Below are 27,943 nucleotides of genomic sequence, written 5' to 3' on the forward strand. Positions count from 1 at the left end.
TGAGTTGTAATCTAGTGTTATGAGAAAGTCAAGCAGGAAATCAAACATCTAGATGTATCACAGCTACAGCCAAGAACAGAGAGAAAGGAATCCACCCAGGTGATTACAGGTGGTGTCAAGAGAGTGAAAGCAATTTTATGACCACTGAATTATTTGAGTCAAGATAAATGGATACTTTTATGAACAATTCTAACTAGGGGTAGACTTGCAGGGCTGTTTTAGGTTACTTAACATTCCCACCAGTAATGCAGGAGTACTGGAAAAACATCTTGCTAAACCTTTTACGGCTTCTCTTTTGATTATAGCCATTCTAACGAGACAGAAGTCACACCTCATTTTGATTTGAGTTAGCCTGAAGACTCATGACATTAATCATCTTTTAATATGCTTTCTGGTGGTCTGTATATCTTGTCTGAAGGATCTACTCAAATCCTTTATTCACTTTTAATTGTTGCATTCATAAACTATTATGGTGTGTTCTTTATGTGTTATAGAGACAAATAAATAATGACCTCTTCTCCACTGCTGAGCCATCTCTCCAGCCACCAGCCTTGTGGGGTTTTTGCTTGTTTTGTTTTGTTTTTATGTCACAGATATAACACTTTACACAGGTAAGGTAAGGTCTGTCCAGGGTTCCAGTCAACCTCTGGTCTCCCGGTCCTCAGTGCTCGGCCCAGGTCGCCCCCTGGCGGCCGGAAGCTGTCATTGCCGTGGCACTGCGGGTCCCTTCAGCGGCCCCAGGGCGGCCAGTACGGAGTGCGCAGGCGCGGTCCGACGTGGCCTGGGCCTGGCTGAGGCCGGAGGGTGTCTGGGACCTGCAGCTGCGCGCTCTCCGTGGGCTCTCGGGCTCGGAGCGGACCGCCGGCCTCCCGTGCGCCTTTGGAAGGTCAGAGTGGGCAGAAGCACAGCTCCGCGCCGGTGTGGTGACGCGTGGGCGGGGCCGGACCCAGAGGGCGTCACGCGAGGCTTTGTGAGCCGGGCCCACCCCGGGACGCACAGCGGGGATGGGGGCTGCGGCCCGGGCCCCGGCGGCATCTTGCTGGGAGCCCTTCTGCCAAAGAAGTTTCCAGAAGTCCTGTTGAGGGTATTCCAGCTAGTACTGAAGGAGCCTTCGCCCACCCTTCACCTCCTACAGCTCTAGCCCGGGGAGCGGCGCTCAGGTCCTAGACTCTCCTGCCCCAGGAACCCGCACATTCCTGGTGCGGGTCTTCCCATCCTTGGTTCCTGCTCATCCCCTGGCGCTGGTCCTTCAACCCTGAGCCCCCAGGCATCCTTGGTGTGCGTGTACCTGCCCCTGATCCTTGTCCCCGGGTTGAGTTCTGTTTCTGGTCCCCTGGTTCTGAATCCCTGGTTCGGATCCTCCCATCCCTGATCTCTGGTGATCCCTAGTGTGCGTCCTCCACGGTTCCCTCTCCAAACCCTACTGGCTTTCTTGCTCCTCTACAGCCTGTCTAGCGTTGGGCGGATGAAAGCGCCGGGAGCCACAACACTGGCAATGAATGGCATGCGCATTTGTTAACTGGAATACGTGTTTACTGGCTTCCAGCATCTCAGAGGACCCCTGAGGCCTAACTTTATGTCTGGGAAAGTTTTCTCTGGGAATGTGCGTGGTTTTGTGACGCTACTTTATTGCGCGAGTGTACGGCTGGTCCCGTTATTCCAACACCATGGTTGTGGTATTGCTTAAGGATCCTCGAGGTTTGCTTTGTTGTGTTATAAACGTAACGGTTTTTTTTTTTTTTTTTTTAATCGATGAAATGACCTTGGATATCTAAGAATTTAGCAAATGTTTTAAATTTTACAGAAGCAATTAAGTGAATAACGCGGCAGTAGACGAAGGCTCCTAGTTCTGAGGGAACTAGTCTTGGTTCCTGCGCCTTCCTGATGGTCTTAATTGTGTTTGTGGAAGACGTGTTTGAAACGGGAAACCTCTGTAGTATGTGGAATGTGGTTTGCTGCCCACACGCTGTGCGCAGTGCTATCTGAAACACACAGTTCCCTAGCAATCGAGAATTGGTGGGATGGTACAGGAGTTAACAGAGACCTTAAAACTCTCTCTGATGCTCTCAATCTCCCATGTTCCCTACCCAGATAGGAAGAGTAAGGGATATAGCTTTTGGAGCTTAGTACAGTCTGCTCAGTATAGCTAATCATAGAATATTGTACAGGTCAGCGATAGATGAGTCTCAGCTGCCTTCATGTTTTAAAAATATGTTATATCTGGATGATGAGCAAGTTAATTAGCTTTATTTCATCATTCTATATTTTATTTTAAAAAAAGAATAATGGGGCTGGAGAGATGGCTCAGCAGTTAACAGGTACTGCACTTGGAGAGCACCCCAGTCAGTTCCCAGTGCCCAGTTCTGTACCATGACTGCCTCTAATCCCAGCTTCACTGGGTCCCTACATTCAGGTGCACATAGCCCCCCCCCCACACATATGCATAATTAAAAATAGTAAAGACAAATATTAAAAATTAGAATAGTTCAGAAATCAGACTTTACTATCACTTTGTACCCTATAAATGTTAACTTGTCAGTGTATAATTTGAATAACAAACCCTTCCCATTCCCCCTTTTTGTAACAGACCAAGCATGCAGAACTCCTGTTGCTGGCTGTTTCTCTGTAAGCACAATTATTTGCTACTTTCTCTGTCATGGAATAGAACTGAGCTTCCAAGTATTTTTAATCAGAACTTTATTTCTTCTGGTGCAGAGTGAACCACATATGTAGCTGTGTTTAAAGTAGGTGTTTCTTAAATCTTGTACTAGAAAATTGAAACAGGAGTAAGGAGACTAACCCTGAGGACCTGAGTTCAAATCCCCCTCCCCTCCCAAACCTGTATGAAGCTATAATCTCTGCCCTCATATTGGGAGATGGGAGGCAGAGACAGGAGACTCCCCAGAAGCTAGCCTTATCTACCAAACTTGAAAACAAACAAACAAACAAACAAACAAACAAAAAAAAAACAGCAAAAGACCCTGTTTCAGACATGGTGAAAGATCAGGACACACATCCAGTTGTTCTCTGACCTTCCCAGGCCCCAAGACATGTCTCTGTCAACATTTCATGTACAGAGATCTGTGTACACAAATGAGGAGGGGGCTGGAGGAGGGAGAGGCAGAGAGACAGAGAGGCCAAGAGATCGAGAATGTTTAAAAGTCCACCCTTGTTATCTAGAGCAGGTATTGGTTCATGATTTGATGATTGGACTATTAAGCTAATGAAAGCACTGTTTATTTAGTACTTCAGATTGGCACGCCAAAGACTTGCTCCCAACACTGAGAATTAAAGCATATGAAATCATTCACTTTTCAGTCTTTTCAAGACATGGTAAACAGTTTTTCTTAGAGATATGCCTGGGTACTGCTTGGTTCACTGTTTATTCTAAGGACACTAGCCCAGCCTGCTTCCCAGAAACCACATGAAGTCCAGCAGAGCCACGGCTACAGCCCAGCACTAGATAGATGACACTGTCAGAAGGTTGTACATTTTTGAGTTCATGTTTTCTTGTGCCCCAAGAGGATGAAGAGGAACAAAGAGGTGGGGATCTGTGAAGCCTGAGGCATTATGATGACACAGCAGAATAGAATCCCAGGGAAGGTGTGTCAGCAATGACCCCAGGGGAGGGCAAATGTGGGTTTTTATATTGCTACTTGTATACCCTAGTTCCTGAATTGGGGATCGAGTTTGTTTTGTCCACGATCGTAAAGTTGCTGTGTGATAGGGCCATCTATTGGCCTGTTTTTCAGTTCAAGGAAGTCTGACTACCAAAGTCTGTGGTGCCTTCAATGTGTCGAAAGTTATAGAAACACTCTTCTGTCCCTTGATTTTTATTTCCTGTCCTGAGAAGCTGTAAGAAGTCCACAGTGACCAGTAGGGACACACTTGACAACTGACTGTTAGCTGTGGGATATATTGGACTTGTTAAGTACAGTGTAGGGTGTCTTTGTAGGACAAAGAAAAACAAAATATTCACAAATCATTTTTATACTGGTTACAAGTCAGAATAACAGTGTGGCTATATTAGGTAAATAAAAACTGCCATTGAAATTTCACCTGTTTCCTTTTACTTTGTTAGTGGTTCCTGGAAAATAAAAATTAATTTTGTGGCCTCCAGTGTAATCTTTCTGGACAAGACTGAACTTTTCATTTATTTTGTAAAGTAAGTAATTTAGCTTCACCATATACATAAAGAATTAACTACCTTTGTAAGCCAACCTGTCTCCTTTCCTTCCGAAGGCAGCTTGGATCAGTTTTCTGACCCAATTCTTGGTGTTTCCTATCTCTCAGCAGTATACTAACGTTGTTACTTTGTGCTGTGCAGTCTTGGGCACTGCAGTTGACTGGTAAAGATGAGGTTTTTGGCTCCTTCATCCTTGCACAAACTTTCCATCCACCATCCTGTTCTCTCAGGACGGTTTAGTGTGCCATTGTGCTAACATCAAGATCCACTGTTTTTAATATTATGGCACTAAAATAAAACTGAAACAGGTTATTCCCTGATTACTTTCTTGGTTTTGTTTGGCATTTGTTTTTCCCTGGAGTTCCTAATTGTCTTGAATTTTATCTCTGTAGTTTTTCATTTTTATTAATTAAACCCTGAATTCTCCCAGGATTGTGTAAGTCTTTCCTAAAACTTAGGAACACACCAGACACTGTCAGTTTCTGTTACCTGAATGCTTTCTGAGTTGTCTTCCAATGTAGATCTGTCACTTTGTAACTACCCTGAGAATTCGAACTTAGGCTTGCGATTCCACTCACCAGGTCAGAGGATAGGAAGCCTGAAGTGTGCAGGGCACTGTCCTGAGGTCTGCCTGGCACTGCAGCCTGCTCTCCAGCCTCTGTCAGAGATTCCACTCACCAGGTCAGAGGATAGGAAGCCTGAAGTGTGCAGGGCACTGCCCTGAGGTCTGCCTGGCACTGCAGCCTGCTCTCCAGCCTCTGTCAGAGATTCCACTCACCAGGTCAGAGGATAGGAAGCCTGAAGTGTGCAGGGCACTGTCCTGAGGTCTGCCTGGCACTGCAGCCTGCTCTCCAGCCTCTGTCAGATCTGTTTAAACCTGGGAAGTTGTGCTTCTGTTTTTGGATTTATCTGCTATCTGTGAGTTAGCCCGGTTACTCTTCTGTCCATCATTTTTTCTCTAATTCTTCATTTCAGAGCATTTTAGAATTCACATTGGGCCTGCTAGAACAAGTCCTAATTTTATACTTATTTTTCTGTTGTTCATTCCTTTATTTCATTGCTCTACATTCTGGGCATTTTCTCTTAACTTTATAAACTCTTTCTCTCTCTATCGAGTTCACCTTCTAAGCTATTTTAGGTGTAATTTCTAAAAGCTTAATTTATTTTTTCTGGGGATGGGGTGTATGTCCTTTTGGGCACATGCATATCTTTATTTTATGGAATATTCTGTTGCTTTTTTTTTTCTTATGGTGCATGCATGCATGCATTGGAGGCCAGAGGTCAGCTGTGGGTGGTGATGTTCATCAGGAGTCACCACGTGGTTTGGTTTGGTTTGAGATAGGCTCTATAACTGTCCTGGAGCTGAGGAGGTAGACTACCAGCCTGCCAGTGAGTTCCAGGGATCCACCTCCTGGCTGGGGTTAGCATTCACTAAGAGGACCTGGCGATTGGAGCTGACTTCCGAGCCACCTCTCCAGCCCTCTTTACTATTACCAATAACATTTATCAACTCACCAAGTATTTATTGGGTACTTTCTTTAAGGATTGGGAATCAATGAATAGGAAGAGAGTCAGGCCCCTGTCCTTAAAATATATTCTCATTGGAAAGAGGGCGAAGTATAAAGAGAGCTAGCTGGGTAATTGCAGGTGTTGTTTCTTGTCTTGCAGAGATGGAGAGACAGCCGGGAAATGGAGAACCTGCTGAAATTAAGATCATCAAGGAAGCATACGAGAAGGCCTTTATGTTTGTTAATAAAGGACTGAACACGGACGAGTTGGGGCAGAAGGAAGAAGCAAAGAACTATTACAAGCAAGGAATAGGACACTTGCTTAGGGGCATCAGCATCTCCGCAGCAGAGCCAGGGCACACAGGCCCTGCATGGGAGTCTGCCAGGCAGATGCAACAGAAAATGAAGGAAACGCTTCAGAACGTCCGCACCAGGCTAGAGATCCTGGAGAAGGGCCTTGCCACTTCTCTACGGAATGACCTTCAGGATGTGCCCAAGTTATACCCAGAGTTCCCTCCAAAAGACACGAGCAAGAAGTCCCCAGAGTCTGTTAGTTCAGACCCCCAGCACGCTGAAGTGGATGGAAGCGCCTCAGCTGCAGTTGCCGGACCGAGCGCTGCGCCTTCTGCTCTGCCCTTATCATCATCCAGCTGCCCCGCTGAAGCGCCACCAGCCTACACCCCACAGGCCGCTGAGGGCCACTACACTGTTTCCTATGGAACAGATTCTGGGGAGTTTTCATCTGTGGGAGAAGACTTCTATAGGAACCGTTCCCAACCGCCCCCACTTGAGACCTTGGGGCTTGATGCAGATGAGCTGATCTTGATACCAAACGGAGTGCAGATCTTTTTTGTAAACCCGGCGGGAGAGGTTAGTGCTCCCTCATACCCCGGGTACCTGCGGATTGTGAGGTTCTTGGATAATTCTCTGGATACAGTTCTGAACCGCCCTCCTGGATTTCTCCAGGTAAGCCCTTCAAAACAACATGAGCATAAGCCGAAAAGTGGATGGAATGTTTCATTTTCATTTGTTGATATATATACCATGTCCAGGATACGAGCACAAGAAAAAATGATTCTACTGGGTTCTGAACACATCCATGTTTGTGTTTGCTGGGATTTATTTTGTTTTTAATGATAGAAAATTGTAGCTGGTCTTTGCTACTTTGTGGGCTTTCCTACACTTTCTCTACCCTTTATATCTCCTGGTTCACTCCATAGATAGATAGATAGATAGATAGATAGATAGATAGATAGATAGATAGATAGATAAATAGATAAAAGAAGAAAGGAGGAAGAGGAAGAAGAGGAGGGAGAGAGAAAGAGAAAGAGAGAGAGAGAGAGAGAGAGAGAGAGAGAAATCCCTGAATCTGATTTCTTTCTTCTTGTTTCTTTTTTGAGCACTGACGATTAACAAACCTCCACCAACCCCCCTGAAAGACTACTAACCACCAACCCCACCTCTCGGGCCTCCAACATTTATGTACCCTCTGAAAAGTTCCCAGAAGTCCAACATCCCACTGACTCTCTGCAGCTAGAGCAAGAGGCAAATCATCAGTTGCATTGAAGCAACCCCAGGTCCCACACCTGGGATTAAAACAATACATATTCCTGTAGTATTTTTGTGTTTTTTAAAGAACCTAAGGCTCTAAAATTCTTACTACAGAAAATCTAGTTTGGTGTTATTTGTGATTGATTTTAGGACCCAAGAGAACAATTTTTTTTTTTTATCTGAAGAAGAAATGTTACTTAAACTTCAAAGGGAATTTATGTGCTACATTTGAATATGTAACTGAATACCCACACATGTTTTCAAGACCCAACCGAAGTTCTGAGCCGGCCTAGAAACACTCAGCCAACGGCAGTTTTGCCCCTTGAGAGATTACGTGACAGTGTGAACCTGTTTCCATCACAGCTGTCTAATCTAGGTCTCTATAACTACAACCAAACACCATGCCCCAAATTCGGGATGGGGAGGAATAGGTTAATTTAGCTTACACTTCCAGATCAGTCAATCATTGGAAGAAGTCAGGACAGTAACTCAAACAGGGCAGGAACTTGGAGGCAGGAGCTGATGCAGAGGCCATGGCGGGAAGCTGCTACTGGCTTGCTTCCCATGGCTTGCTCAGCCTCCTTTCTTGAACCTGGCACCACCAGCCTATAGATGCCGCCACCCTTCATGAGCTAAGCCCTTGCCCATTGGTCACTAGTTGAGAAAATGCCTTACAGCTGGATCTCGTGAAGGTATTTCCTCAGCTGAGGCTCCTTCCTCCCTGATGACTCTAGCCCTTGTCAAGTTGACGCACAAAACCAGCCAGTACAACAGCTGAGAGTGGTTATTACTGGTGTATTAGATAAAGTGGTCAGAGAAACTGCTAGATGACCACAGGGTGCAGCCCATCAAGAGGAAAATGTTCTGTCCCTAAACCTCAGTCAGGACAAGGTTCAGAAGCCCTGGCCTAGAGGGTTGCTTTGCAGATGCAGTTTGTCCAAGAGTAAAGACTAATTAGTGTGTTGAGTTCAGTGGGATCTTCTCAGGGTACAGACCAGCAACAGTCTGAAGTGAAAAGGTTGGGCAAAGGTGCAGAGAGATGGGCTTTTGAAACTGGGTCACAGTGTACATTCAATGGATTTATGTTTAAACAAAGCAGTTACCTGTACTCAGCCTCAGATAAGGTAATTTAGCTAGACATTGGCCTGCTGCAGTCCTTCTAATGCTACTTTGCCCTGGTTCTTATGGGAGCCAACTTGAAAGTCATTTAATAACAGTTAGAAGCTTATGAGAGGCGTGGAAAACAGATTCTTGGGCACAGCTGAAAGATTCATTAGTGGACAAGAACTGACTGACTTGGTTATCTTAAGTTTTACAGGGCTCTTTACTGAGGGAAGGGAAGGGATTGCTAAGAGTTTCTGCCAGTTTGGTAATAGTATTGCATAGTCATGGCTATAAGAACTCTGGGTTCTCGAAACTGGAAGAGCCAGAATTGGGTACCAGAAAGACTGCCCTTGGCTGCCAGATCTCAGCTGTGGAGTTGCTTTGGCTCCACCCGCAGTTTGTCTTGTCTTCATTTATTTAATTTGGCTTTTGACCTGTTATATACTTTGTTTTGGGTCCTAAATAAGTAGAATTGCACCCCAAGTTTAATCGGCCATCACTCAAATACTAGCTATTTGCAGCACTGCTCTCATAAGGAGTTAACGCATGTCTCCTGAATCTATCCTAAAAAACAAAACAAGCAAACAACAACAAAATAGGCAGTAACAGCACAGCCATCTAGTAGACATTAGGTAAACTGTGCTCTAAAAGTCATTGTTAGTATATTTAGGACCTGAGAGTAGGGTATGTTCAACAGGCAGATTTTCTAATACATATTAATTAACCACTGGGCTTTTTGTTCTGTTTTGTCTCTGGCACCACTTATACTCTACAAAATATTGTAGTTAGCTGTATTCCAATCTCCCTGAATGGCTGTTGAGATAGAGAAGAAAATCCATTCATTAAAAAAAAGAATGTGACAGTGCTCATCAGGCACTCACCAGGAGCCAGCCCTGAGTGCTGCCGTCCGCATTTATCTTCTGCTGGTCAGAAACGGGCTGAGCTATCTGAGTTTTGCCTGTTTCAATAGACGATCCCTCGGGTTTACTTATGGTAGGCAGTGTTCTAAGGTTGGGATGGTTATATTTCAGTTGCTACAGGGTTATAATATATGAGAAATTGATTCATTTGGGAATTCTGATTTGGATAGCCAGGATATGAGCTTAAGTCTGATTGTTGGGACAAACTGACCTCTCCAGGTGGTACCACAGTGTCACAATTAGTGACACACACATCAGGTTCTCTGGGCATTAGCAAAAGCAAAACCTAATTAAATAATCACTCTGCATCTCTGACAAAGTATGTGCTCAGGTACAAAGTACACTTTCTAGTTGTCAGTACTGAGAAACTTACGTGACCTGGCTCTGTCCCAGTTTTTGTGATAAAATGACTGTGATTCAACATTTTCACAATGGAAATGACCTAATGTTCGTAGGATGAGTGGATGGAGAATGCGGTGGGACACTGTGCACCACAGATGCAACTGTGAAGGGAAATAGCCTGACACAGCCAGATAGCACACGATCTAAAGGAGCTAAAGGCTGAGAGTGCAATCAGTGATGGTTACTGAGGCCGAGACGTGGTTGAAGTAGAAGGGTTAATCGGTGGATACTAAGTTAGTTAGCAATGACCAGCTGTGCTTTTGGGTTTTCACTATGAAGAAATAATGGGTTTATGAAGAGATAATATGTTTAACTTGCTTTAAACATTCTGATATATATGCATTCATCAAAATATTACTGTTTGTCCTCTTAATACATACAGTTTTATAGTTTTACCATTTAAAAGTAAAAACTGCTAGTCAGCTTGATAGAATGCTGTCAGGATTACATGAATATTGTCCAGTATTTTACTAGAAAATAATTTAGTGCTACAAAGGGGTCTAATGAGAATAATCAGCCCCCATTTTATGCTAACCATCTTTTATTTAAAGCTAGCATCATCGTTATGTCAAACTCAGGACCACTTAAGGCTGTAAGACTATTGTCAGTGGAGCATTTGCAACAGTTTTTAATGCAGGAAGATCAAGATAGAAGATGGTGTAGGTAAATTGGACCTCTGATAGTCAGTCTGTAAAACCTTTAGCATGCATCAAACTGACATATTTGCTTTTATGTGACAATTTCATGGAGCTCCATTCATTGATTTCTGTGTCCATCTGACTCTTGCAGGTGTGTGACTGGTTATACCCTCTAGTTCCTGATAGGTCACCCGTTCTGAAGTGCACTGTGGGAGCCTACATGTTTCCAGACACCATGCTACAAGCTGCTGGGTGCTTCGTAGGGGTTGTTCTTTCATCTGAGCTCCCAGAAGATGACAGAGAGCTGTTTGAAGATCTGTTGAGACAGATGTCTGACCTTCGGCTCCAGGTAACCTGGATTTCTAGGTAAAACAAACTTGACTGTGAGTGCCACTGCTTTCAAAGCTGTGAGGAGATTTTCTTCATGACATGGTGATGAGAATTGGCTGCCATTGGTTGTTCTGGAGGTAAATTTTCGGTATAGTAACTATTATTCTCAGCTGTTACTGACCTGCTCTGCCTGTAGTTTTCTAATGAAAACATGGGGTCAGTGATAATGTCCACCCCACAGGGCAGTGGGATGAACTGAAGTTCTCATTTGACAGCTATCAGGTGGCCACACCCAGGAAAGGATGCCTGTTTGTTTGACCCTGTTTACAGTGAGATTGGCCTAAGGTATAAAATTCTGAAGATAATTCTGTTTTAGTAGGTTTGGACATTTTACATATCTGATGGTATTTCAGGTGGACAGAAGGATGTTTAATCTCTTGGAGAATAAAGGCCAAATAAAAAGCAATGTGTTCATTGTGAGTGGTAGCTTTTTGTCACCAGAGGAGGAAGCATTAATTAGGTACTTAGGTTAATGTTTCCAAGGAGTTTAGTCCATACCTGCTGGTGCAGACTTGTAGATCTGTGACAAGGCAGAGGCATGACAGGGGGTCATGGCAGAGGAACACTGATGTCAGCTATGAAGTGGGGTTTGAGGAAGGCAAGAAGGGAGAGTGACACAGACACAGACACAGACACAGGAAGAAGCCAGGGACTAGATTCTTCCTTCAAATGAACACCCCCTAGGGGTTCTCGTCCTTCAATCAGGCCTGCCTTCCAGTTTCTACCAGGTCCCAATAGTCCATTCAGTTACCTGTCTGTCAGCACATGACTCCATTGACTTATGTCAGCACCCTCACAAGCAAGTCCCGTGAGTGACAGGACCCATCCACTGGAGCCTGCCAAAGCCTTCAGCACGGGAGCCTTTGGGGGACACTTCACAAGCAAGCCATGGAATTCAGCCTGCAAACCCTCTTTACTTAGCCTGATTGCCCTGTCTGTGTTTTTGTCTGCCAAAATGTTGGGCTCAGTGAGTATAATAAAGTTTCCTTTAATTTTTTTTTTAAACACTATGAGTATTGATCTTTTGTTCTTTTTTTAGTCATCAAGCATGGACGCTTATCAACCAGTTAAACTGATAAATGGCAGGGTGCCAAGAGCAAGAACAGGCTAATATAAAGATATCACAGCTATGTAGTCATATGTAGGTGTTTCTGTGTATGTGCATAACACATAATCTCTATGTAGTATGGCCCTGCCTTGTGTGTCCATAGGAAGGAGTGTGTAAAGGTTGGGACATGGTTGAGTGGACCGGGCACATCCCAGTTCCATGCTTACTTGCTGTGTTTGTTTCTTGTTGCTGCAACTCCTGACAAAAGCGGCTTATAGGAGGAAAGGTTTATTTTGGCTCACAGGTGGAGAGTGTAGTCCACTGTGGGCTGGGGTTTGGGGAGCATGGCAGCAGAGTGTGCGGCAGCTGGTCATGCTACCTTCCCAGTCAGGAAGCAGAGAGAGATGGATGCTGCCACTCAGAGCCCTCTCCTTTTTTTCAGTCCTGGACTCCAGAGCATGGGATGCTGTGGCCCCATTTCAAGTGGCTTTCCCAGCCTCCATTAATGTATCCACTAACACCTCATACCTGTGCCCAGAGACTTGTCTCCTTGAAGGATTTACATCCTATGAGGCTGACAGAGTAACCACCATGCTCACTGCAGTAACTTGCAGGTGCTCACTGACTTAGTACAGAACACTTTGCCCTTAGCTCTGTCAGGCCTTGGGAAAGAAATTAAGTAGACTCCAGGGTTGCAGGAAGCTGTTCCATTTAATTTTAATCTTTGGTTCTATTTTATTTTTGGCTCTGTGCTGTTCCAAAATGTCACTTGTAAACTAGAAGTATTGGCCCTGATTTTTGCATTGAAGCATTTGCTCACACAGCAGAATATGGGACACAATGGTGCCCGTGGCATTAAATGCAGACACTTGGTGCCTAACGGTGCAGTTATGCATGCTGTCTTCATTCTTTGCCTTTGAACACATTCTCATCTTGCTAAAAGCCCCATACAGTAGCAGCAGCATCTGTAAGCCCAGCACAGCCCTATTGGACCTGGGAGGCAGAGGTAGGAAAATCTCCATGAACCCAAAGTATGCCTGGCCAAACAGAAGCCATGAGATCCTCTCAAATAACAGTGGTTTGCAGGTGAGGACCAACACCCAAGACTGTCCTGTAACTAGTATATGTATTTCATGGCATCAGCACATATGGCTGTACAAACACATATGTGTGCATGTACACACACACACTCACAAAGCATGGCAACAGTAGTTCTCCATGCAGTCAGACACACTGGTATTTGAACATGTGTGCCATGAGTACAAGGAATGGTATGTCTGGAGGAGTGTCCTGCAGAGGCCAGCTGAGCTAAGCTTAGTCCTTTATGCTCTAGGCCAATTGGAGTAGAGAAGACGAAGATGAATTCCAAATCCCTGGGAGAGCAAGTCGCCCCTCGGAACCACCAAAGGAAGCTTCTGGCACCGATGTCAGGCGGTCAAGTTCTTCAGATTCTTCAATAGACCAAGGCAGCAAGGATGCCCGCCATAAAGGAAAGCGTGGGAAAAAGGCAAGTTAAAGAAGCAGCGGGAAGTGTGCCCCCTGTCTGATGGCCACACACCACTAGAGCATGTCACAAACAGGTCACAGCCACAACTAGGGTCACCACACATTTGTGCTCACACTGCTTTGAGAGAGACCTTGTATTTGAGTATTTGAGGATGGACTCTTCTTCAGTTTTTCAAAAGACTTTTATTTTTATAGTAAGGACCACATACTTTTTTTTTTTTTTTTTTTTTTTTTTTTTTTTTTTTTTTTTTTTTTTTATGGTTCTTTGGCTTGTTGGCTGAGAGCTTGCTCTGGGGCTATACTCCTTCCTCCAATAAGTAATAAATGAAGAATGGATTGTCTGAAACTGAGAAGAAGAAAAAGTCATTCTACTTTTGTTCCTGTGAAGCATTCGCTCCCTGTTGACATCTCTAATAATATTTTATCATATAGATTATATATCATACACATGAAGAAACTTAGTCCTAATATTTTCAGGACTGAGCACTGCCTGTGACCAGGTATCCACTGGACCCCATGCAGTTAGGGGCACTCCATACTCACTTCCACATGGCCTGGGCAAGAGTGGGTGGTCAGTGTTTGGTTTTTATATCTAGAATCTTGTAGTTTACATTCATTTTGTTTTGGATGAGGTTGGATGCTCTGTACTGTGTGTTCCCCTCCTTCACCCACTTGTACTATTGGGCTGTTAGTCCTTCTCAGTCTCCAGGGTTATTTATATATTAGAGACATTGGCCCTAGCAATGCAAATGTTGCACCCAGATTATCTTTGCATTTACTGACAGGAAGCTTTTCTCCCATAGACAAGAGTTTGCTCTTCTTAGCATGTGAATCCACAGACAGTCCTCTGCTTATCTCTGTATTTTAAGTCACATTCTCTGTCATCTGTTGGGCACATAAAACCTTTGGCTTTTTTCAAGTTATAACACTTTGAGGTCTATGTTCTTAGAAAATAGGAATTTGGCTTTGAGTTTGGGTGTTGGCTAAAGTCCTGGCAGTTGTCTAGTGAGTGCTGCTGTTTCCATGTAAGTGGAATGGCCAGTCATTGTGTATCTGGATATTCAGGTTTCAAATTGGACTTTTTCTTCTATCACAACCAGTTTACTTACTCCATCCTTCTTTACTGGCTGAGTCCTTTAATCTGTTAATCTGGAAGTACCATATACATGCAGCTTTGAAGGGTGAACTCTGACGTGAGTCATGGCTGGAGGAGAATACAGTTTGATTATGATCCGGTGGCTGCAGTGGTGGATTTGTATTTCTACTCAGAGCCCATCCGAGGAACTGATCCTTTCCAGTTTTGTGGCAATTCTGGTTTTACATTTTTTTTTATTGATAGTGGATTTTTTTTTCACTAACTTCAGCTAGTGTTTGTTGATATTTTATCATAAGATGCTTTCAGTTTCTTTCCTTTGTACTTCACTAACCTTTACGTTTTGAAACATATTTACTGTTTAGACCAAAGATTCTTCAAGTGAAGAAGTTAATCTGAGCCAGATTGTGCCCTGTGAGCCGAGTTCAGAAGAAAAGTCGAAAGAACTGCCTGAATGGAGTGAGAAAGTGGCCCACAACATTCTGTCAGGTATCCCAGGACTGCTTGTCAACCCCCACAACATTCTGTCAGATGTCCCAGAGTTGCTTGTCAACCCCCATGGGTCGGACCTTGAACTAGTAACAATATTGCTTATAAATTTATGTTTTAAATAACTGATTTAGAAATTCTGATGGGGAGAGGACTGGACTTCTCAGGAGGTCACACATGCTGTGTAAATGTGTGTTCTTCCAGGGCTCCTCGGCTATTGAGGAGCTGTGAGCATAAATCATGATTGTGTCCCATGAGTTCTCATCCTTCCTCTCCTTCCCTCCAGTGCTGTGTTCTGGACTTTGTGTCCTCTAAGATCCCCGTGTTGAAGTGTCAACCCCAAAGGTCACAAGATTAGAAGGTGAAGTCTTTGAGCAACAACTGGTTTGTGAGGGAGGAGATTTTGTGAACAAGACAATTCCTTCCTTGAAGGGCCCAGGAGGTTGCCTTGCTTCCTCTGGTGTTCAGTGAACCTGGAAGTGGTCCCCAGGATCCATCTACCTGCACTTGCCACAAGAAATGAATCTCTGTTGTTTATCATCTACAACTTTGCAGTGTTTATTACAGCAGCACCATCTAAGATTCCTCCCAAGAGAAAGAATAACTGCTCGCTGTTTATCATTAGAAGTGTATTAACTTTCTCCCGCTACACAAAGGAATATTCCTCTCTGGATTTTGTTTCTTATAATCCTAACTATAGACCCACTTGTTTATTGCCTTTTATTTTGTGATTTCTCAGTTCTTCAAATTCAGGCTTATTTTTTTTTTCAAACTTTTCAACCTCTAAGTCAGGAACTCAACACACATAAAAAAGATTTATTTATTTGTATGTATACATATATGTTTTTCCTAGGATCTACTACTGAACTCTTGTTTTCTGCTGATGTAATTAAAGGATTTAAAGATACACTTAACCTTAATCTCTGTAATTTTGAACTTCCCTTTTTTAAAAGGTGCTTCCTGGGTGAGCTGGGGTTTAGTCAAAGGTGCTGAATTTACTGGCAAAGCAATTCAAAAGGGTGCTTCTAAACTCAGAGAGCGCATTCAGCCAGAGGAAAAGCCAGTGGAAGTGAGTCCAGCTGTCACCAGGGGTCTCTACATAGCAAAGCAGGCAACTGGAGGAGCAGCTAAAGTCAGTCAGCTCCTGGGTAAGTGCTGTGCTCCCTCCAGGCTGAGCTAGAAATGTGCTGCTAATCCACATCAGGTTAAATATTTGCATAAATTGCTCAGTCTCACAAAGAAGGGCAAGGACTCAGGGTCTCCACCTCCCCACAGCTAAACAATCCAGCCACACAGTGGGCCTGGTGTCTATCTCCCCAGATGACACTTTACAATCACTAAAATTTGTTTTTATATAGTCATATAGATCTTTAGTGGATTTCCATTAAATTGACTAACACTATCTTTTTCACACTAAGTCTTTTTTGAATCAGAAAAATAAAAGTGGGTGATTTTCTTTTAAACCGAACTCTGCCTGAGGGGCAGGGTCTCTATAGACACTACAGACAGAGCTTCAAATCACTTTAGGGCCCACCAAGGTTCACCTAACAGACACAGTGACACCATGCAGAAAAGCAGTTGTGGGTGGCCATTTGAGAACGTTGTTCAGGGCTAGAGAGATGGCTCAGCCGTTAAAGGCTAGGCTCACAACCAAAACTATAAGAGAACGTTGTTCAGTGCAGTGCTAAAGTCAAGGGAGTGATTTCTCTGAGTCTTTTCTCTATGCTTGTTTAGTTGATGGTGTCTGCACAGTAGCGAATTGTGTTGGAAAAGAACTTGCTCCACATGTCAAGAAGCATGGAAGCAAACTCGTTCCAGAATCTCTGAAGAGAGACAAAGACGGGAAGTCTGCCCTGGATGGCGCCATGGTTGTGGCAGCGAGTAGTGTTCAAGGTAACAAAAGGCCTGGTTTATTGTGTTCTTTCATTTGTGTTGTGTTTCTGGGTGGGCACTGGGCTACCTGAGAAACTCAGGCAGGTTTGCTCTTCATGTGAGACTGACTTTTAAATATGTTTACAGGATTCTCAACTGTCTGGCAGGGATTGGAATGTGCAGCTAAATGCATCGTTAACAACGTGTCTGCAGAAACTGTCCAGACTGTCAGATACAAGTAAGTACAGTTCCATTTTGAGAATAAGTCTCCAGTGTCATCACTTCAATCCATACAGCTGAGATTTATGTGCTTTCTCTTAGTTAGGTTTCTGATAAACTTATTTTTCCGTTCACTCTTTTCTAAATAGTACATTTTTAGTACACTGGTTGAGCTCCTGTGGCTTTGATTTATGCCACCAATTGTTGCAAATGTTCATTAACACAAAGAATATATTTAATTTTTAACTACATAATTTTGATAGTAGTGTTTGCTTGAAGGAGAAAAAAAGACTTGATTGGGTTGGAGTCCTCTTTAACATCAGCTCATTAGTGTGCCCTGGCTAAGTTAGGATTCCCATTGCACATTGCTACTGGGCTAGAGAGACAGTTACCTTCTATTTGATACATTAAGTAGACAGGATAGGAATGGATGTGTACAGCTTAACTGATAATTGGTGGAATGATTTCTTTGTACTTTGGCTTTGAGGTCTCTGGAGCAGGGCAACTTCAGTGTTGTGCCCCACTGGTTGCTGTCAGACCTCATCCCCTTGGCAGGTGACCTAAAGCCTGTGTCCATCTCATAGCCAGGCGCCTTTGTCCCAGGAGGCTCCTGAGATCTGTGTCAAGTTTCTTGACTGGAAGGAGAGATTGCTGTGTGCTGGTGAGACACAGTAGGCTCAGTATGACGAAGCACAGGAAGATGAAGGCATTTCACTGCAGGCCCATGGAGAAAAGGAGACCCCCATAGATAGCCTTCCGTCAGCTGGGCCTCAGCCAGAAGGCGGCACTGGGGTCGGGGAGACATTCTATAGAGGAGAGGAAAGAGGGCCTTCAACTTTATTAAAGTCCATGGGATTTGGGCTTTAGTGTGGGGGTTGGGGGGTTAGGCTAGCTGCTTTAGAGAAACCATGAAAGGGGAAGTTACTCAGAAAGTTACTCAGGACTCTGGTGTTGGCAGTCTTTGTTAGCAGTCTGCAGCTGTGGAGTGGAGCTGTGGAATCAAACCGGTGAGAGGAACAAGTCTACTGAGTCACCAACAAGCTACACACAGAGTAAAGTTTAAACTAGGCCAAAGTGGTACCGTATACCTGCTTCCACTTACTTTTGAGAAACAAATACTTTGGCAGTGTTATTAAAGAACAAATTTAAAATGCAGTTTTTGGGATGTCTTCTTTGTTTGAACTTACGGTTTTTATCAGTGTATATTACATTGTACAAAATAGTGGTTTTTTTAGTAACATTTCACATGTGCATAGGAAGTATGTACATGGATTATACTTTTGGTCATGTTCTCTTCCTTCCTTCTGTCTGAATCAGAGAAATCTGGATATTAAAAAAACCAAATCTAGTGGGCCCTGAGTTGTTTTCTTAGCTTATTTTGAATCTTACTATTTATTTATGAAGAGGGACCAGTGGGGCTGCAGAGAGGCTCAGAGGATAAAGCTCTTGTCTTATAAGCCCGAGAACTGGAGTTCAGACCCCAAACCAATAAGGCCACACCAAGCGCATTAGCAAGGGAGGCAGAGATGGATTCCAGGCCATTCGGTCCAGCAAGATGGAATTGGAGATCTCTGGGTTCAGTGAGAGACTCTGCCTCAGTTAATCAAGTGGAAAGAGAACAAGGACTGTCAGCTTTATGCCATCACACACATGTGAATGCAAACATGCACAGGATATGCACATGCAAAAAATGTATTAATATTGCTACTGTTTGAGTTCATACTTACATATTAGGACTGTGCTCAGGGTTTACATTTCTATCAGTTTTATAGACAAGGAAACCAAAACATTAAAAGTTTAAAAATGTGTTACAGTTTCCATCCCTAGCTGAGTGGCAGAGCTGTGATATAAGCCAGGTCCCATGCTCAGCAGTCAGGGCAGAGCGCTGTTCCCCTCTGTCCTTGAAGGGCTGTGCACAACCTCAGTGCTCTGGACTGACCTCTGCACCATTAACCTACCATAATTTAGATTGCTTTTGGCTTAAGTAGTACTAAACTTAATTTCCGTCCTAGATTGATTTGTTCTCTCAGTGGGGGGGGGGGGGGGTGCCTTCAAATCAAAGGAACATTACAGATCAACTTAGCTGCCATTCTTAACCAGAATGCTGAAAGCAAATACAGAGTAAATTATGATTACCATTTCTTAGCACAGAAAGTGAAGGTGCCTGTTGTATTTTCTTTATGTATAGATTGTTCGGGAGGAGACTGGTGTGGTGAACAAGGTATTTTAACATGGTTCTGAGTGGATTCACTCCTGTGATACTGTGTATTAGTGTCACTCTATTCTGTTCTCCAAAGACACAGTGCAAATAAACAAAGCAGAGTTGCCCAGCCTTGAACCTGTGACTGTAAGGGTGATTGTTCTTAACAGTGATTTAATTTATGCTGATAGAATCTTAGGAAGAAGGGAGAGGCCTTGGGGGATTAAAGATTTCCCTCCAATATTTTGGATTTTACCCCTGTGGAGATAATCTAGCATTTTCCTTATGTTTTGACACTGTAGAAAGTAGAATATACGTTTGTATTCTGCTCACTTCAGTGTCCTGAAGCTGTGTCCTTCCTGCTGTGGAAAGCACTGCTCTCCCCCAGAGTTCTAAATCTGCTGACATCGTATGCATTATGCCTGGGGGGAAGAAAAATACCTTAGCAAAGCTTCCTTACCCAGTCTCTGCTGGTGCTGGTGTGAGGAGCAGGGACACTGAGCCTTGAGGTGAATGTGTATAGAATTTTTTTGTCAGTTACATTAACACTCCGGTTTCACATTTTTAGATCTAGGAAAGTGAAAAGCTACAGGAATAATGGAAAACAATAAGCATGTTAACCCACTGAACTCAGCTGCAGCACTGCCTGGCTGGGTAACCCTCACACCACTTAGCCCGAGGCTCCTTAGCTCCACTCTGTGTTGTTAAGGAGAATGATGTCATTGCAGCAGGTTAGGTCTGTTTGTAGAATTTATCTCTGGATATCGATTTGTTGAAAATAAGCTTAAACAATATTTTCCTGGAAGAAATTTAGTCTCAGATGGTACTAGATTGTATTTGTTTGTTTAGAGTAAAATTTAATTTAAATTCCTCTTAAATTTCCAGAGGTAATGAATTAACTCCAGTGACAGTTGTCATAGTCTCTGAAACCAGGTCTGCATGACATCTGCGCAGGAGTTGCAACTGTCCTCTTCTGTCAAATACAGATCTGAACAGGCATCTAAACAGCACTGTTGCCCCTGTCTCTTGTTCTTATCTGAGTGCTTGAACAATTGTAAATATAACTTCCAGGTCCTTTATCTCCCCATCACTGTTCATTTTAGTGACAGCCTTGTCAGTTTTCTAAACATATTCTGAAGGTAAGCAGAGCTGACTTGGGTGCTCAGATGCATGCTGACAGGACAGGTTCTGTGGGATCGCTGCTCCTGTGCTGCTCAACTTTGCTCTTGATGAGAGAACAAAAGACACTGACACATAAGTCAGTCTTTACTGATTTTTATCATATTTGACACTTTAAAAGAAAAACTTTGAGGTCCGGACCTTTCATGTTTGTTTATTTAATGCTGGGAATGAGCTCAGACTGTCCATGCTAAGCAGTGCTCTCCCATGAAGTTGCCTTCTAGCCCTGCACCTGTATTGTTTTAGGGTCATCCCTGTTTTGTTTATGATTAAGACCTTTTCTTTACACTGCTTAATTTCACTTTGTTGATTTCTACCCATTGTTAAGGTGCTGTTTTGTTTTTCCACTAATTTTTGTGGATATGAAAGGCTTAAGACCCCCCCAGAAGGGGACCCCAAGGGACCCCACTCAAGTCTCAGGATGGCACTCACCCAAGGACTCACAAGAGACCAGCTTGCTGCAAACACATGAGGCAGTTTACTCAGAGCTCTGGGCCAGTCCATACCGCCATATCTCACATAGGAGATAGAGGGACTGACTCAAAGGCTCTAAGGATTAGGACTTTTATAGCTAGGGGTGGGGAAAGTGGGAGATTTTTACATGGGTACACATGATTGGTGTTTTACATCAGCAGACTGTACTAGTCAATGGGGCAGAGGGCAGTTCTTGCAGGCGGAAGCTTAGTTAGCATAGTATCTAGTTAAACTCAAATTGCAGTTTCTTGGACCTTGAGAAAACCTCAAGGGAGGGGGCGGGTGTTGGAGGAATACCAGATAGCCCATTACTCATTTGGACATATCTCTGTTCTTCTAAGGATGTCCTTGTATACCTTTTTATCTTTCATCGTCAGTCAGTTTCTTTGGATGATTTAATAGGCCTTTGTCTTGTAACTCCACATCTTCTGTAACTAATTAATTGGGCCCAAACCTGCTGACAGGCATTTTTAACTATTTAGGTTAGGGAAAGGAATCACAGGGCCCTGCTCTTTTATTAGTTTGGGACTATTTCAAAATTTTCTTTCAGATACAGTCTAATTGCATGTGTAGTCATCTATCCTGACTGGCTTTACCACAGCACTTCCTGCTTAACAAGACCAAGAGGTTAGCAGTCTGCACATCTCCCTCCACCCGAGTCATTGTCTTCTAGCTATGCTCATTGTAAATCGGTTCTTTCTAGTCTTACTTTAGTCCAGCCTCCTTGTTTCATGGATAATTTCATTGTCTTGGGTTTCTATTGCTGTGATGAAGCACTATGACCAAAAGCAAGTTGGGAAGGAAAGGGTTTATTTGACTTACATTTCCATGTTGCTTTTCATCATGGAAGGAAGTCAGGACAAGAACTCAGGCAGAACCTGGAGGCAGAAGCTGATGCAGAGGCCATGGAAGTGTGCTACTTATTGGCTTGCTCAGCCTGCTTTCTTATAGAACCATAGCCCACCAGACCCAGGGATGGGGGGTTGGGCCCTCCCACATTAATCACTACTTATGACAATGCCCCGCAGGCTTGCCTACAGCCCAGTCTTATGAAGGCATTTTCTTAATTGAGTTTCTCTCCTCTCAGATGTCTCTACCTTGTATCAAGTTGACATAAAACTATCACAGTCATCTATGCCTGTGGGTGTGATTTAGACCTGTGCAGGAACAAGTTTCAAATCTATTTTTTGCCCTAATCTCCAGACTCAATTACACACTGTTGTAGACTTGACCCCACACTCTCCTGTGATCCTTTAGACAGACCCTGTCCTCTCTTGTCCGGTGCACAGCTTGTTTTCTGTCTGCTCTTCTGTTCCGACTGCACCGGAGTCAGAGATTTGCTGAAACATGCACGTGGCCAGTCCATTCCTTTGCTTATTTTTCCCCCATTTGCTTTCATGAAAAACTTAAAAAAATTCTTTAGCTTCACCTACAAGTTCTTCATAAACTAGCCACAGCCTTCCTACTTTCAATAAATAAGAGAAAAAGATGTTTCTCCTTTAAATACTTCAGGTCTCTATTTCTGAGCATAGTATTGGTGTGCACATCACTTGATTGAGATGACAGATGTCATGCAGAAGCACTAATCTGTAAGCTCTTGACTCCTTGGTGTGTTCTGTCTCTGTAGGCGTCGGTGAGCACACTGGGTATATCCGATCGATTCTGATTGTCGTCACACATGGGGCCCTGTCACTTAGGATGGCTTCACAGGCACTTGTGTTGCCCTTCAGTTGTGGGGTTTGTTCATGAAGTGTAACTAAAGCTTCCATTTACTAAAAAGTAAAAACTCAAAACAGCTTTATAATCTTACCCAGATCCTTGGTTTTGAGGAGTTTTGAGCAGTGCATTTTAAGTTGAAATACAGAAAAGGACTGAATGGTTAATTATCTAGGAAGACAGGAATAGACTTCTATTAGGACAATTGTGTGTAGAGGACATTAAAGCTGATAAGTGAGGACATATTTAAAAAATAAACACAGCAAGTGAAAGCCATATAAAATGTATTGCTTGGCACTTTGGAATTCTTGAAGTGTTTTGAGATATAATACATATATTATTTGTCATATTATGAGATAAAGAAATTGAGATGCAAAGACAGGGAGAGTTGGGCAAAGGCATATGGCCATATGGCCAGTTGCACAGTAGTGTCCGATGTCATTTCCTGACTCTGGGCCTGGTGTGAGTTTTCTACATTGTAGCAGTTGTCTTAGCCTGGAGACAAAGACACCTTTTTTTAAAACAACACATCAAGGTTGATGTAGCTTTTAGAAGTACATTGCACACAGAAATATCCCATGTCATAAGAGGCATCAAATTGCTAAGGAGGACTGTTCTCCAGGGTGACCATTCAGAGTTGGGCATTTATACATCTAGAAGATTTCCAGTTCTTCAAAACAGGACTAGAGCCAAACTCAGGATCATCTCCCTGTGGCCCCCACAGTGCTGGAGAGCATTCTCTGAGATGTGTTCTGGTCTTTTTGAATTTTCTTCGACTTGGCTTTAAGATTTACTGATTATCATTGTCAAGTGAGTATGGTCACTTTCCCATGCTAAAGCTTTCCACCTCATTCTTTGATGCATAACTTACGGATCTGCTAAGAGTTCTCTTGGCTGCCACGTCCCTTCACAATGCTGAGAGGTTGCAGAAGAGCAGCTACAGGAGCTTTGCTGTCATGTCCCTATCAAGAAAGTCCCCATTCCAGGAATTCCAGGACGCTACTCAGATAAGATTTGGCTGGCAGTGGGTTCTGGTGGTTGTAATGACTAATTCTGTGCTGAAGACAAATCAGGGCAGCCATCCAGGGCCACAGTAAGATTACTTTGAACTAAGAGCATTGGGGTTGGAAAAACCAGGGGGTTGCAAGCCTGTTTGAGTCAGCTGGCAATGGGTTCCTTAAGGCAAAAGCAGATCTGTGTTTGCATTAAATGTCTAGGGTTGCTGCTCAGTGCCAAGCCTGTCAACCTGAGCTTGGTGCATCATGGAAGGAGACAACTGACCCCTGCAAGTTGTCCTCTGACCCTGTCACACTCATAGCGCATGCACACACACACACACACACACACACACAATGTAATAAATGCAGAGAGGTTATGAAATCTCATGAGATCTCCTATGTAGGGAAATTTGAACTTTGACTTTGGCTGTTGTTTGCTGCTTATGCAGATCAGAAAAGCTCTAAAAGCCTGTCACCAAGACAGGGTAAGCAGTGCAGAGGTGCATCGTGATGTCCTTGTATAGTTCAGATTTACTCTCTCAGAGACACAATGTTACTTACTACCATTGTCAATAATAAGTACTTTGTATGCTTTTTAATTTTCATATATTTCGCTATGTATTTTATTGCTGTATATTAATTATGCACAGCAGTAAATTTCATTATGACATTTCCATGCATGCACATAACACACCCCTATATTGCTCTTCCAGCCTGCCTTCTCCTCTTCCATGTCCTTGATAAACAGTTTTTCATTCTAAGATGCCATGTGTAAGAGGAACGGTTCAACAATGGTCTTTGTGAGGCCAGCTTCTCTCCTGAACATGGTCCTCTCTGGTTCTGCCCGCTCCCTTCTAGAAGCATCATTCCACTGTGTTTCACAAAAGCTGGGTTGTGTTTGAAGTTCACTAGCTTTCTGTATCCAGCCAGTCTTCTCTCTCCATTCAGTGATGATCACTTAACTAATGCAAAGTGGTGGTGAGCATGGGTGTGCAAGTGTCTGCGCAGTGTCACAGTGTCTGTGTACACTGAGGGAAGGCTCTGAGACAGGTTATCTGCATGTAATCCCAATAGTGGAAGGCAAGAGAGCGAGAGTACTCTCAGTCCTGGCTCTGCAGGAAGGAGGGCTGGGGACGGGAGGAAAGTGAAGAGGGGGCGGGGAGATGAGGCCACAAGCGATTGTGGCATTCATTCATTAAATACTGTCTGGATGACAGACACTCAGAAGCAGGGTACATTTGTGAACAATGCAAAGATTTCCCTCTGCAGTGGGGTTTATATTTTAGTGAGATAAAGATGCAAGTAGTTGTCATTAACACGGTTAATGGTATATAGAGAATGATAAGCTATGGGGGAAGAAAGGGCAGTTAAAATAGAGTTGGCTATCAGTGAAGTGGGTGCATGGGCCAAGACCATCTAAACAGGTTAGATACTAAGAAGGTAGCAGTGACTGCTCAAGGCAGTGAGGCAGCCATGTAGGTCTGGACAGAGGCCAGACAGAGCAGAGGGCCATGGCTTCTGTGAACTTTGTTGGTTTAAAGACAGCAAGATGGCCAGTGAGTTGGCAGTGGCACGGGGTGGGTGCCAGGAGAACATCACAGTATTCCTGCTGAAAGACAAATCAGATGCTTGTGGGTTAGGATTTGTGATGCTGGAAGTCCTGTGTCCTGAAGTCACTTCAAGAAATGGAGATTTAAACAAATGAGTAACAATGTTTGCTTTAATATATACTTAATTTTTTCATCATTTTATTACTCTTCTAGCTAGTCTTTAATCTTCATACACAGATTTTGCTAAAAGGGAGAATGCAGCTTTGTAGCTGTGGTTTTTATTCTCTCCTGTGTCTTCAGTTATTAACTAAATTGAAACCAAGGCTTCAGTTTTGCTTTCAAGAAATGGCACAGATATCATATAACTTATCCACTACTGATTTCAGAAGAATGTTCTTTAGAAATATTGTGTGTTCTAATGTTATTATTACATTTTCATCTTTTTTAAAGGTATGGCCACAACGCAGGAGAAGCTACACATAATGCAGTGGACTCAGCTATCAATGTTGGGGTCACTGCCTACAATATTGACAACATCGGCATCAAAGCCATGGTGAAGAAAACTGCCAAGCAGACAGGACACACTCTCCTTGAGGACTATCAGATCATTGAGAGCCCTCAGAGGGACAGTCAGGGCGGAGCAACAAGCACAGAAGGGAGAAGAGATGTGGAAAAACAGACGGAGGAAGAGAAGCAAGGGGCAAAAAAGAAAGACAAATAACAGGAGTCCTGGGAGTGACCTGTACCAAAGCCTTACCAGATGGAGGGTGTGGAGTGGATGTGGATTCTCCACAGAAGAACAGCATCTTCTGGCTGTTCGTTCCTACAAAATGACTGTTGGAAGTTTGGGGCATGTATCCACTTACAAGGAAAATAATCAGTATTCTTACATCTGGCTTCTAGACATATGCAGTTTGTAGTCTCAGTAAGTTTATTTTCCCTTAAATGTGGCTAAAATATTTTTGCAGTTAAAATAAAGCTTATAATATATGTGATTTAAACCTAATGTCAATCTATTTTTATATGTGCTAGCCTTCAGAAAGCAAAGTAGGAAACTGCACACGATTTCACAGCCACCTGAGTTCTGGTTACACCAGAAAACGACTTAATGTTGATGCCTTCGTTTGCACTAATTGTGGATCTTTTGAGATGCCCAACAGGATTTTCAGCATATAAGCTAATCAAAGCTGTGATCTTAAAGTTCGTTCTCAGATAATGTTTTAGAAATCTTCATCAAACAGGGAAGAGCTTGGCCATGAAAGTGCCTTGAAGCTCTGTAATGTTTCTCTTATTTGCTAGCTCTCCTGCCTACTAGGAAACCAAAATGGCCTTGTTATTTAAACTGAAGAAAATGCTTCCTTAAGTCTTTAGGTTGAGGCTAGGAAATTTTTTGATAGAATGATTTTTATTAATTCTTTGAGAATTTTGTACATGCATAAATGTGTTTTGATTGTATCCCCCCACACTCCCCAGCTCCTCCCAGGTTCATGCCTTACCCCTCCTCCCAACTTCATGTTCTTTTGTGTGTTTTAAATAATCCAGTTTGTGCTGCCCATTTGCTCATGGGTGTGGGACCATCCACTGGAGGTTGGTCACCTACCATCTTGGGACCATGCTCCTCAAGAAAAGTGACATATCACTCCCCAGAAGCCATCAACTGTCAATAGCTCCTCAGCTAGGCTGGGGCTTGTGAGACCCTGCCCACTGCAATCTGGGGTGTTGACTGGTTTGATCCTGTGGCGGTGGCCTTGGCTGCTGTGAGTGGAAGGGTCCTGTCGTATCCAGATGACGTCAGTTTATCCATGCCTCCTGGACTTCTGACTCTTACAGTCTGCCCCTCCTCTTCCTCCATGTTCTGTGAGCTTCATGGGAGGAGTGTGATATAGACTAGGAAATTCTAAAGTATGGTTGGTATTCTATTAAACTTTGAATTGATTGTTACTGGCATTAAGAAATCACTTTTCCATATTTGCTTCTGTAAATTTTTCCTAAATTTCTAGAACACAAACATTGTACTTACTAAGTGTAATATATCTCCATGTAGTCATTAGAATTTATACTAAAAGCCAGGAAGTGATGGGAGGATCCTCTCCATGCCACCGTAAGGAATATGGAACCCTTTGGTGGGTAGTCCCCACTTTTGCAGAACACAAGACAGACATTTGCCGATTTTCTTTTGAGTTACAAATAATGTAATTAAATACTACATGGTATTTTATTTCTATTAATTTTAAAAGGTTGATGTTGGTTTTTATAGTTTTGCCATATTGTAATCATTTCTGAACCTGTAGTTAACTAGCTTATGGATTTCATTTGAAATTGGTAATGAATATGCTTTGAGAATAAAATGGTTTCTGAATTGCTGGGCCTCTGGACTTATGTTTCAGGAATACAGAACTAATGGGTATTTCTTTCTTTCTTTTTTTTATAGGCTAAGGACTATGTACTAGTTGTTGAAATGGATTGGCAAATAGCATCCAGTCAGTCTCTGCTTTGTTCAGATTTAAAAAACAGAATGGGAAATATAGGGCCTTAGTTTAAATAAACAGTTTCTTTAAACCAGGTATCTACAAGCATGTTCAACTGAAAAATCCCAATGGCCACTTGTTTTCAAAAATAAATTCTTATTGGGACAGTTACACTCACTGCTTGCTCATTCCCTGTGGCTTTTTTTTTTTTTTCTTTTTTATGCTTTTGAGTAAGAAAGCAGCTTTTAAAAGAATATATGGCCCTCAATCTGAAAATATGACCTCTTTACAGAGAAGTGTACTGACCCCCATGTTAGACTAAAAAAGGTGACTATTGCATTTCCATTGAGTTAGAGCCAGCCACACTTCAGACTTGTGACTATGCTCACCAAACCTTACCATTCAAGGTCGTTATGCAGGCATAGTTAAATT

At 43.1% G+C, this 27,943-nt stretch overlaps 1 protein-coding gene across 7 annotated transcripts; it reads left to right on the forward strand.

Annotated features, from left to right (window-relative positions):
* Positions 1–735: 735 nt before the first annotated feature.
* Positions 736–27,402, forward strand: Spart (spartin). Of its 7 annotated transcripts, none has more exons than XM_034500024.2 (10): positions 751–886; positions 4,082–4,165; positions 5,855–6,660; positions 10,461–10,658; positions 13,081–13,254; positions 14,712–14,835; positions 15,789–15,983; positions 16,570–16,728; positions 16,855–16,945; positions 25,494–27,402. In XM_034500024.2, the coding sequence occupies exons 3-10, from the start codon at positions 5,857–5,859 to the stop codon at positions 25,762–25,764; spliced, it is 2,016 nt and encodes a 671-aa protein (XP_034355915.1). In that variant the 5' UTR covers positions 751–886; positions 4,082–4,165; positions 5,855–5,856; the 3' UTR covers positions 25,765–27,402. The 7 variants fall into 7 exon arrangements, with proteins under 7 accessions (XP_034355917.1, XP_034355915.1, XP_076788514.1 ...); XM_076932399.1 differs by lacking the exon at positions 751–886 and adding an exon at positions 957–1,278; XM_076932398.1 differs by lacking the exon at positions 751–886 and adding an exon at positions 957–1,199.
* Positions 27,403–27,943: the final 541 nt, after the last annotated feature.

This window comes from Arvicanthis niloticus, chromosome 4 (genome assembly GCF_011762505.2).
Source record: "Arvicanthis niloticus isolate mArvNil1 chromosome 4, mArvNil1.pat.X, whole genome shotgun sequence".
Classification (NCBI taxonomy): Eukaryota; Metazoa; Chordata; class Mammalia; order Rodentia; family Muridae; genus Arvicanthis; species Arvicanthis niloticus.

What these genes read in the sequence shown, in the direction of transcription:
- Spart (XM_034500026.2), top strand. Translation starts at nt 5,857, where the DNA reads ATGGAGAGACAGCCGGGAAATGGAGAACCTGCTGAAATTAAGATCATC. An exon ending in TGTCTGACCTTCGGCTCCAG is followed by an intron (nt 10,659 to 13,080) that starts GTAACCTGGATT and finishes TTTATGCTCTAG; the next exon opens with GCCAATTGGAGTAGAGAAGA. An exon ending in AAGGAAAGCGTGGGAAAAAG is followed by an intron (nt 13,255 to 14,711) that starts GCAAGTTAAAGA and finishes TTTACTGTTTAG; the next exon opens with ACCAAAGATTCTTCAAGTGA.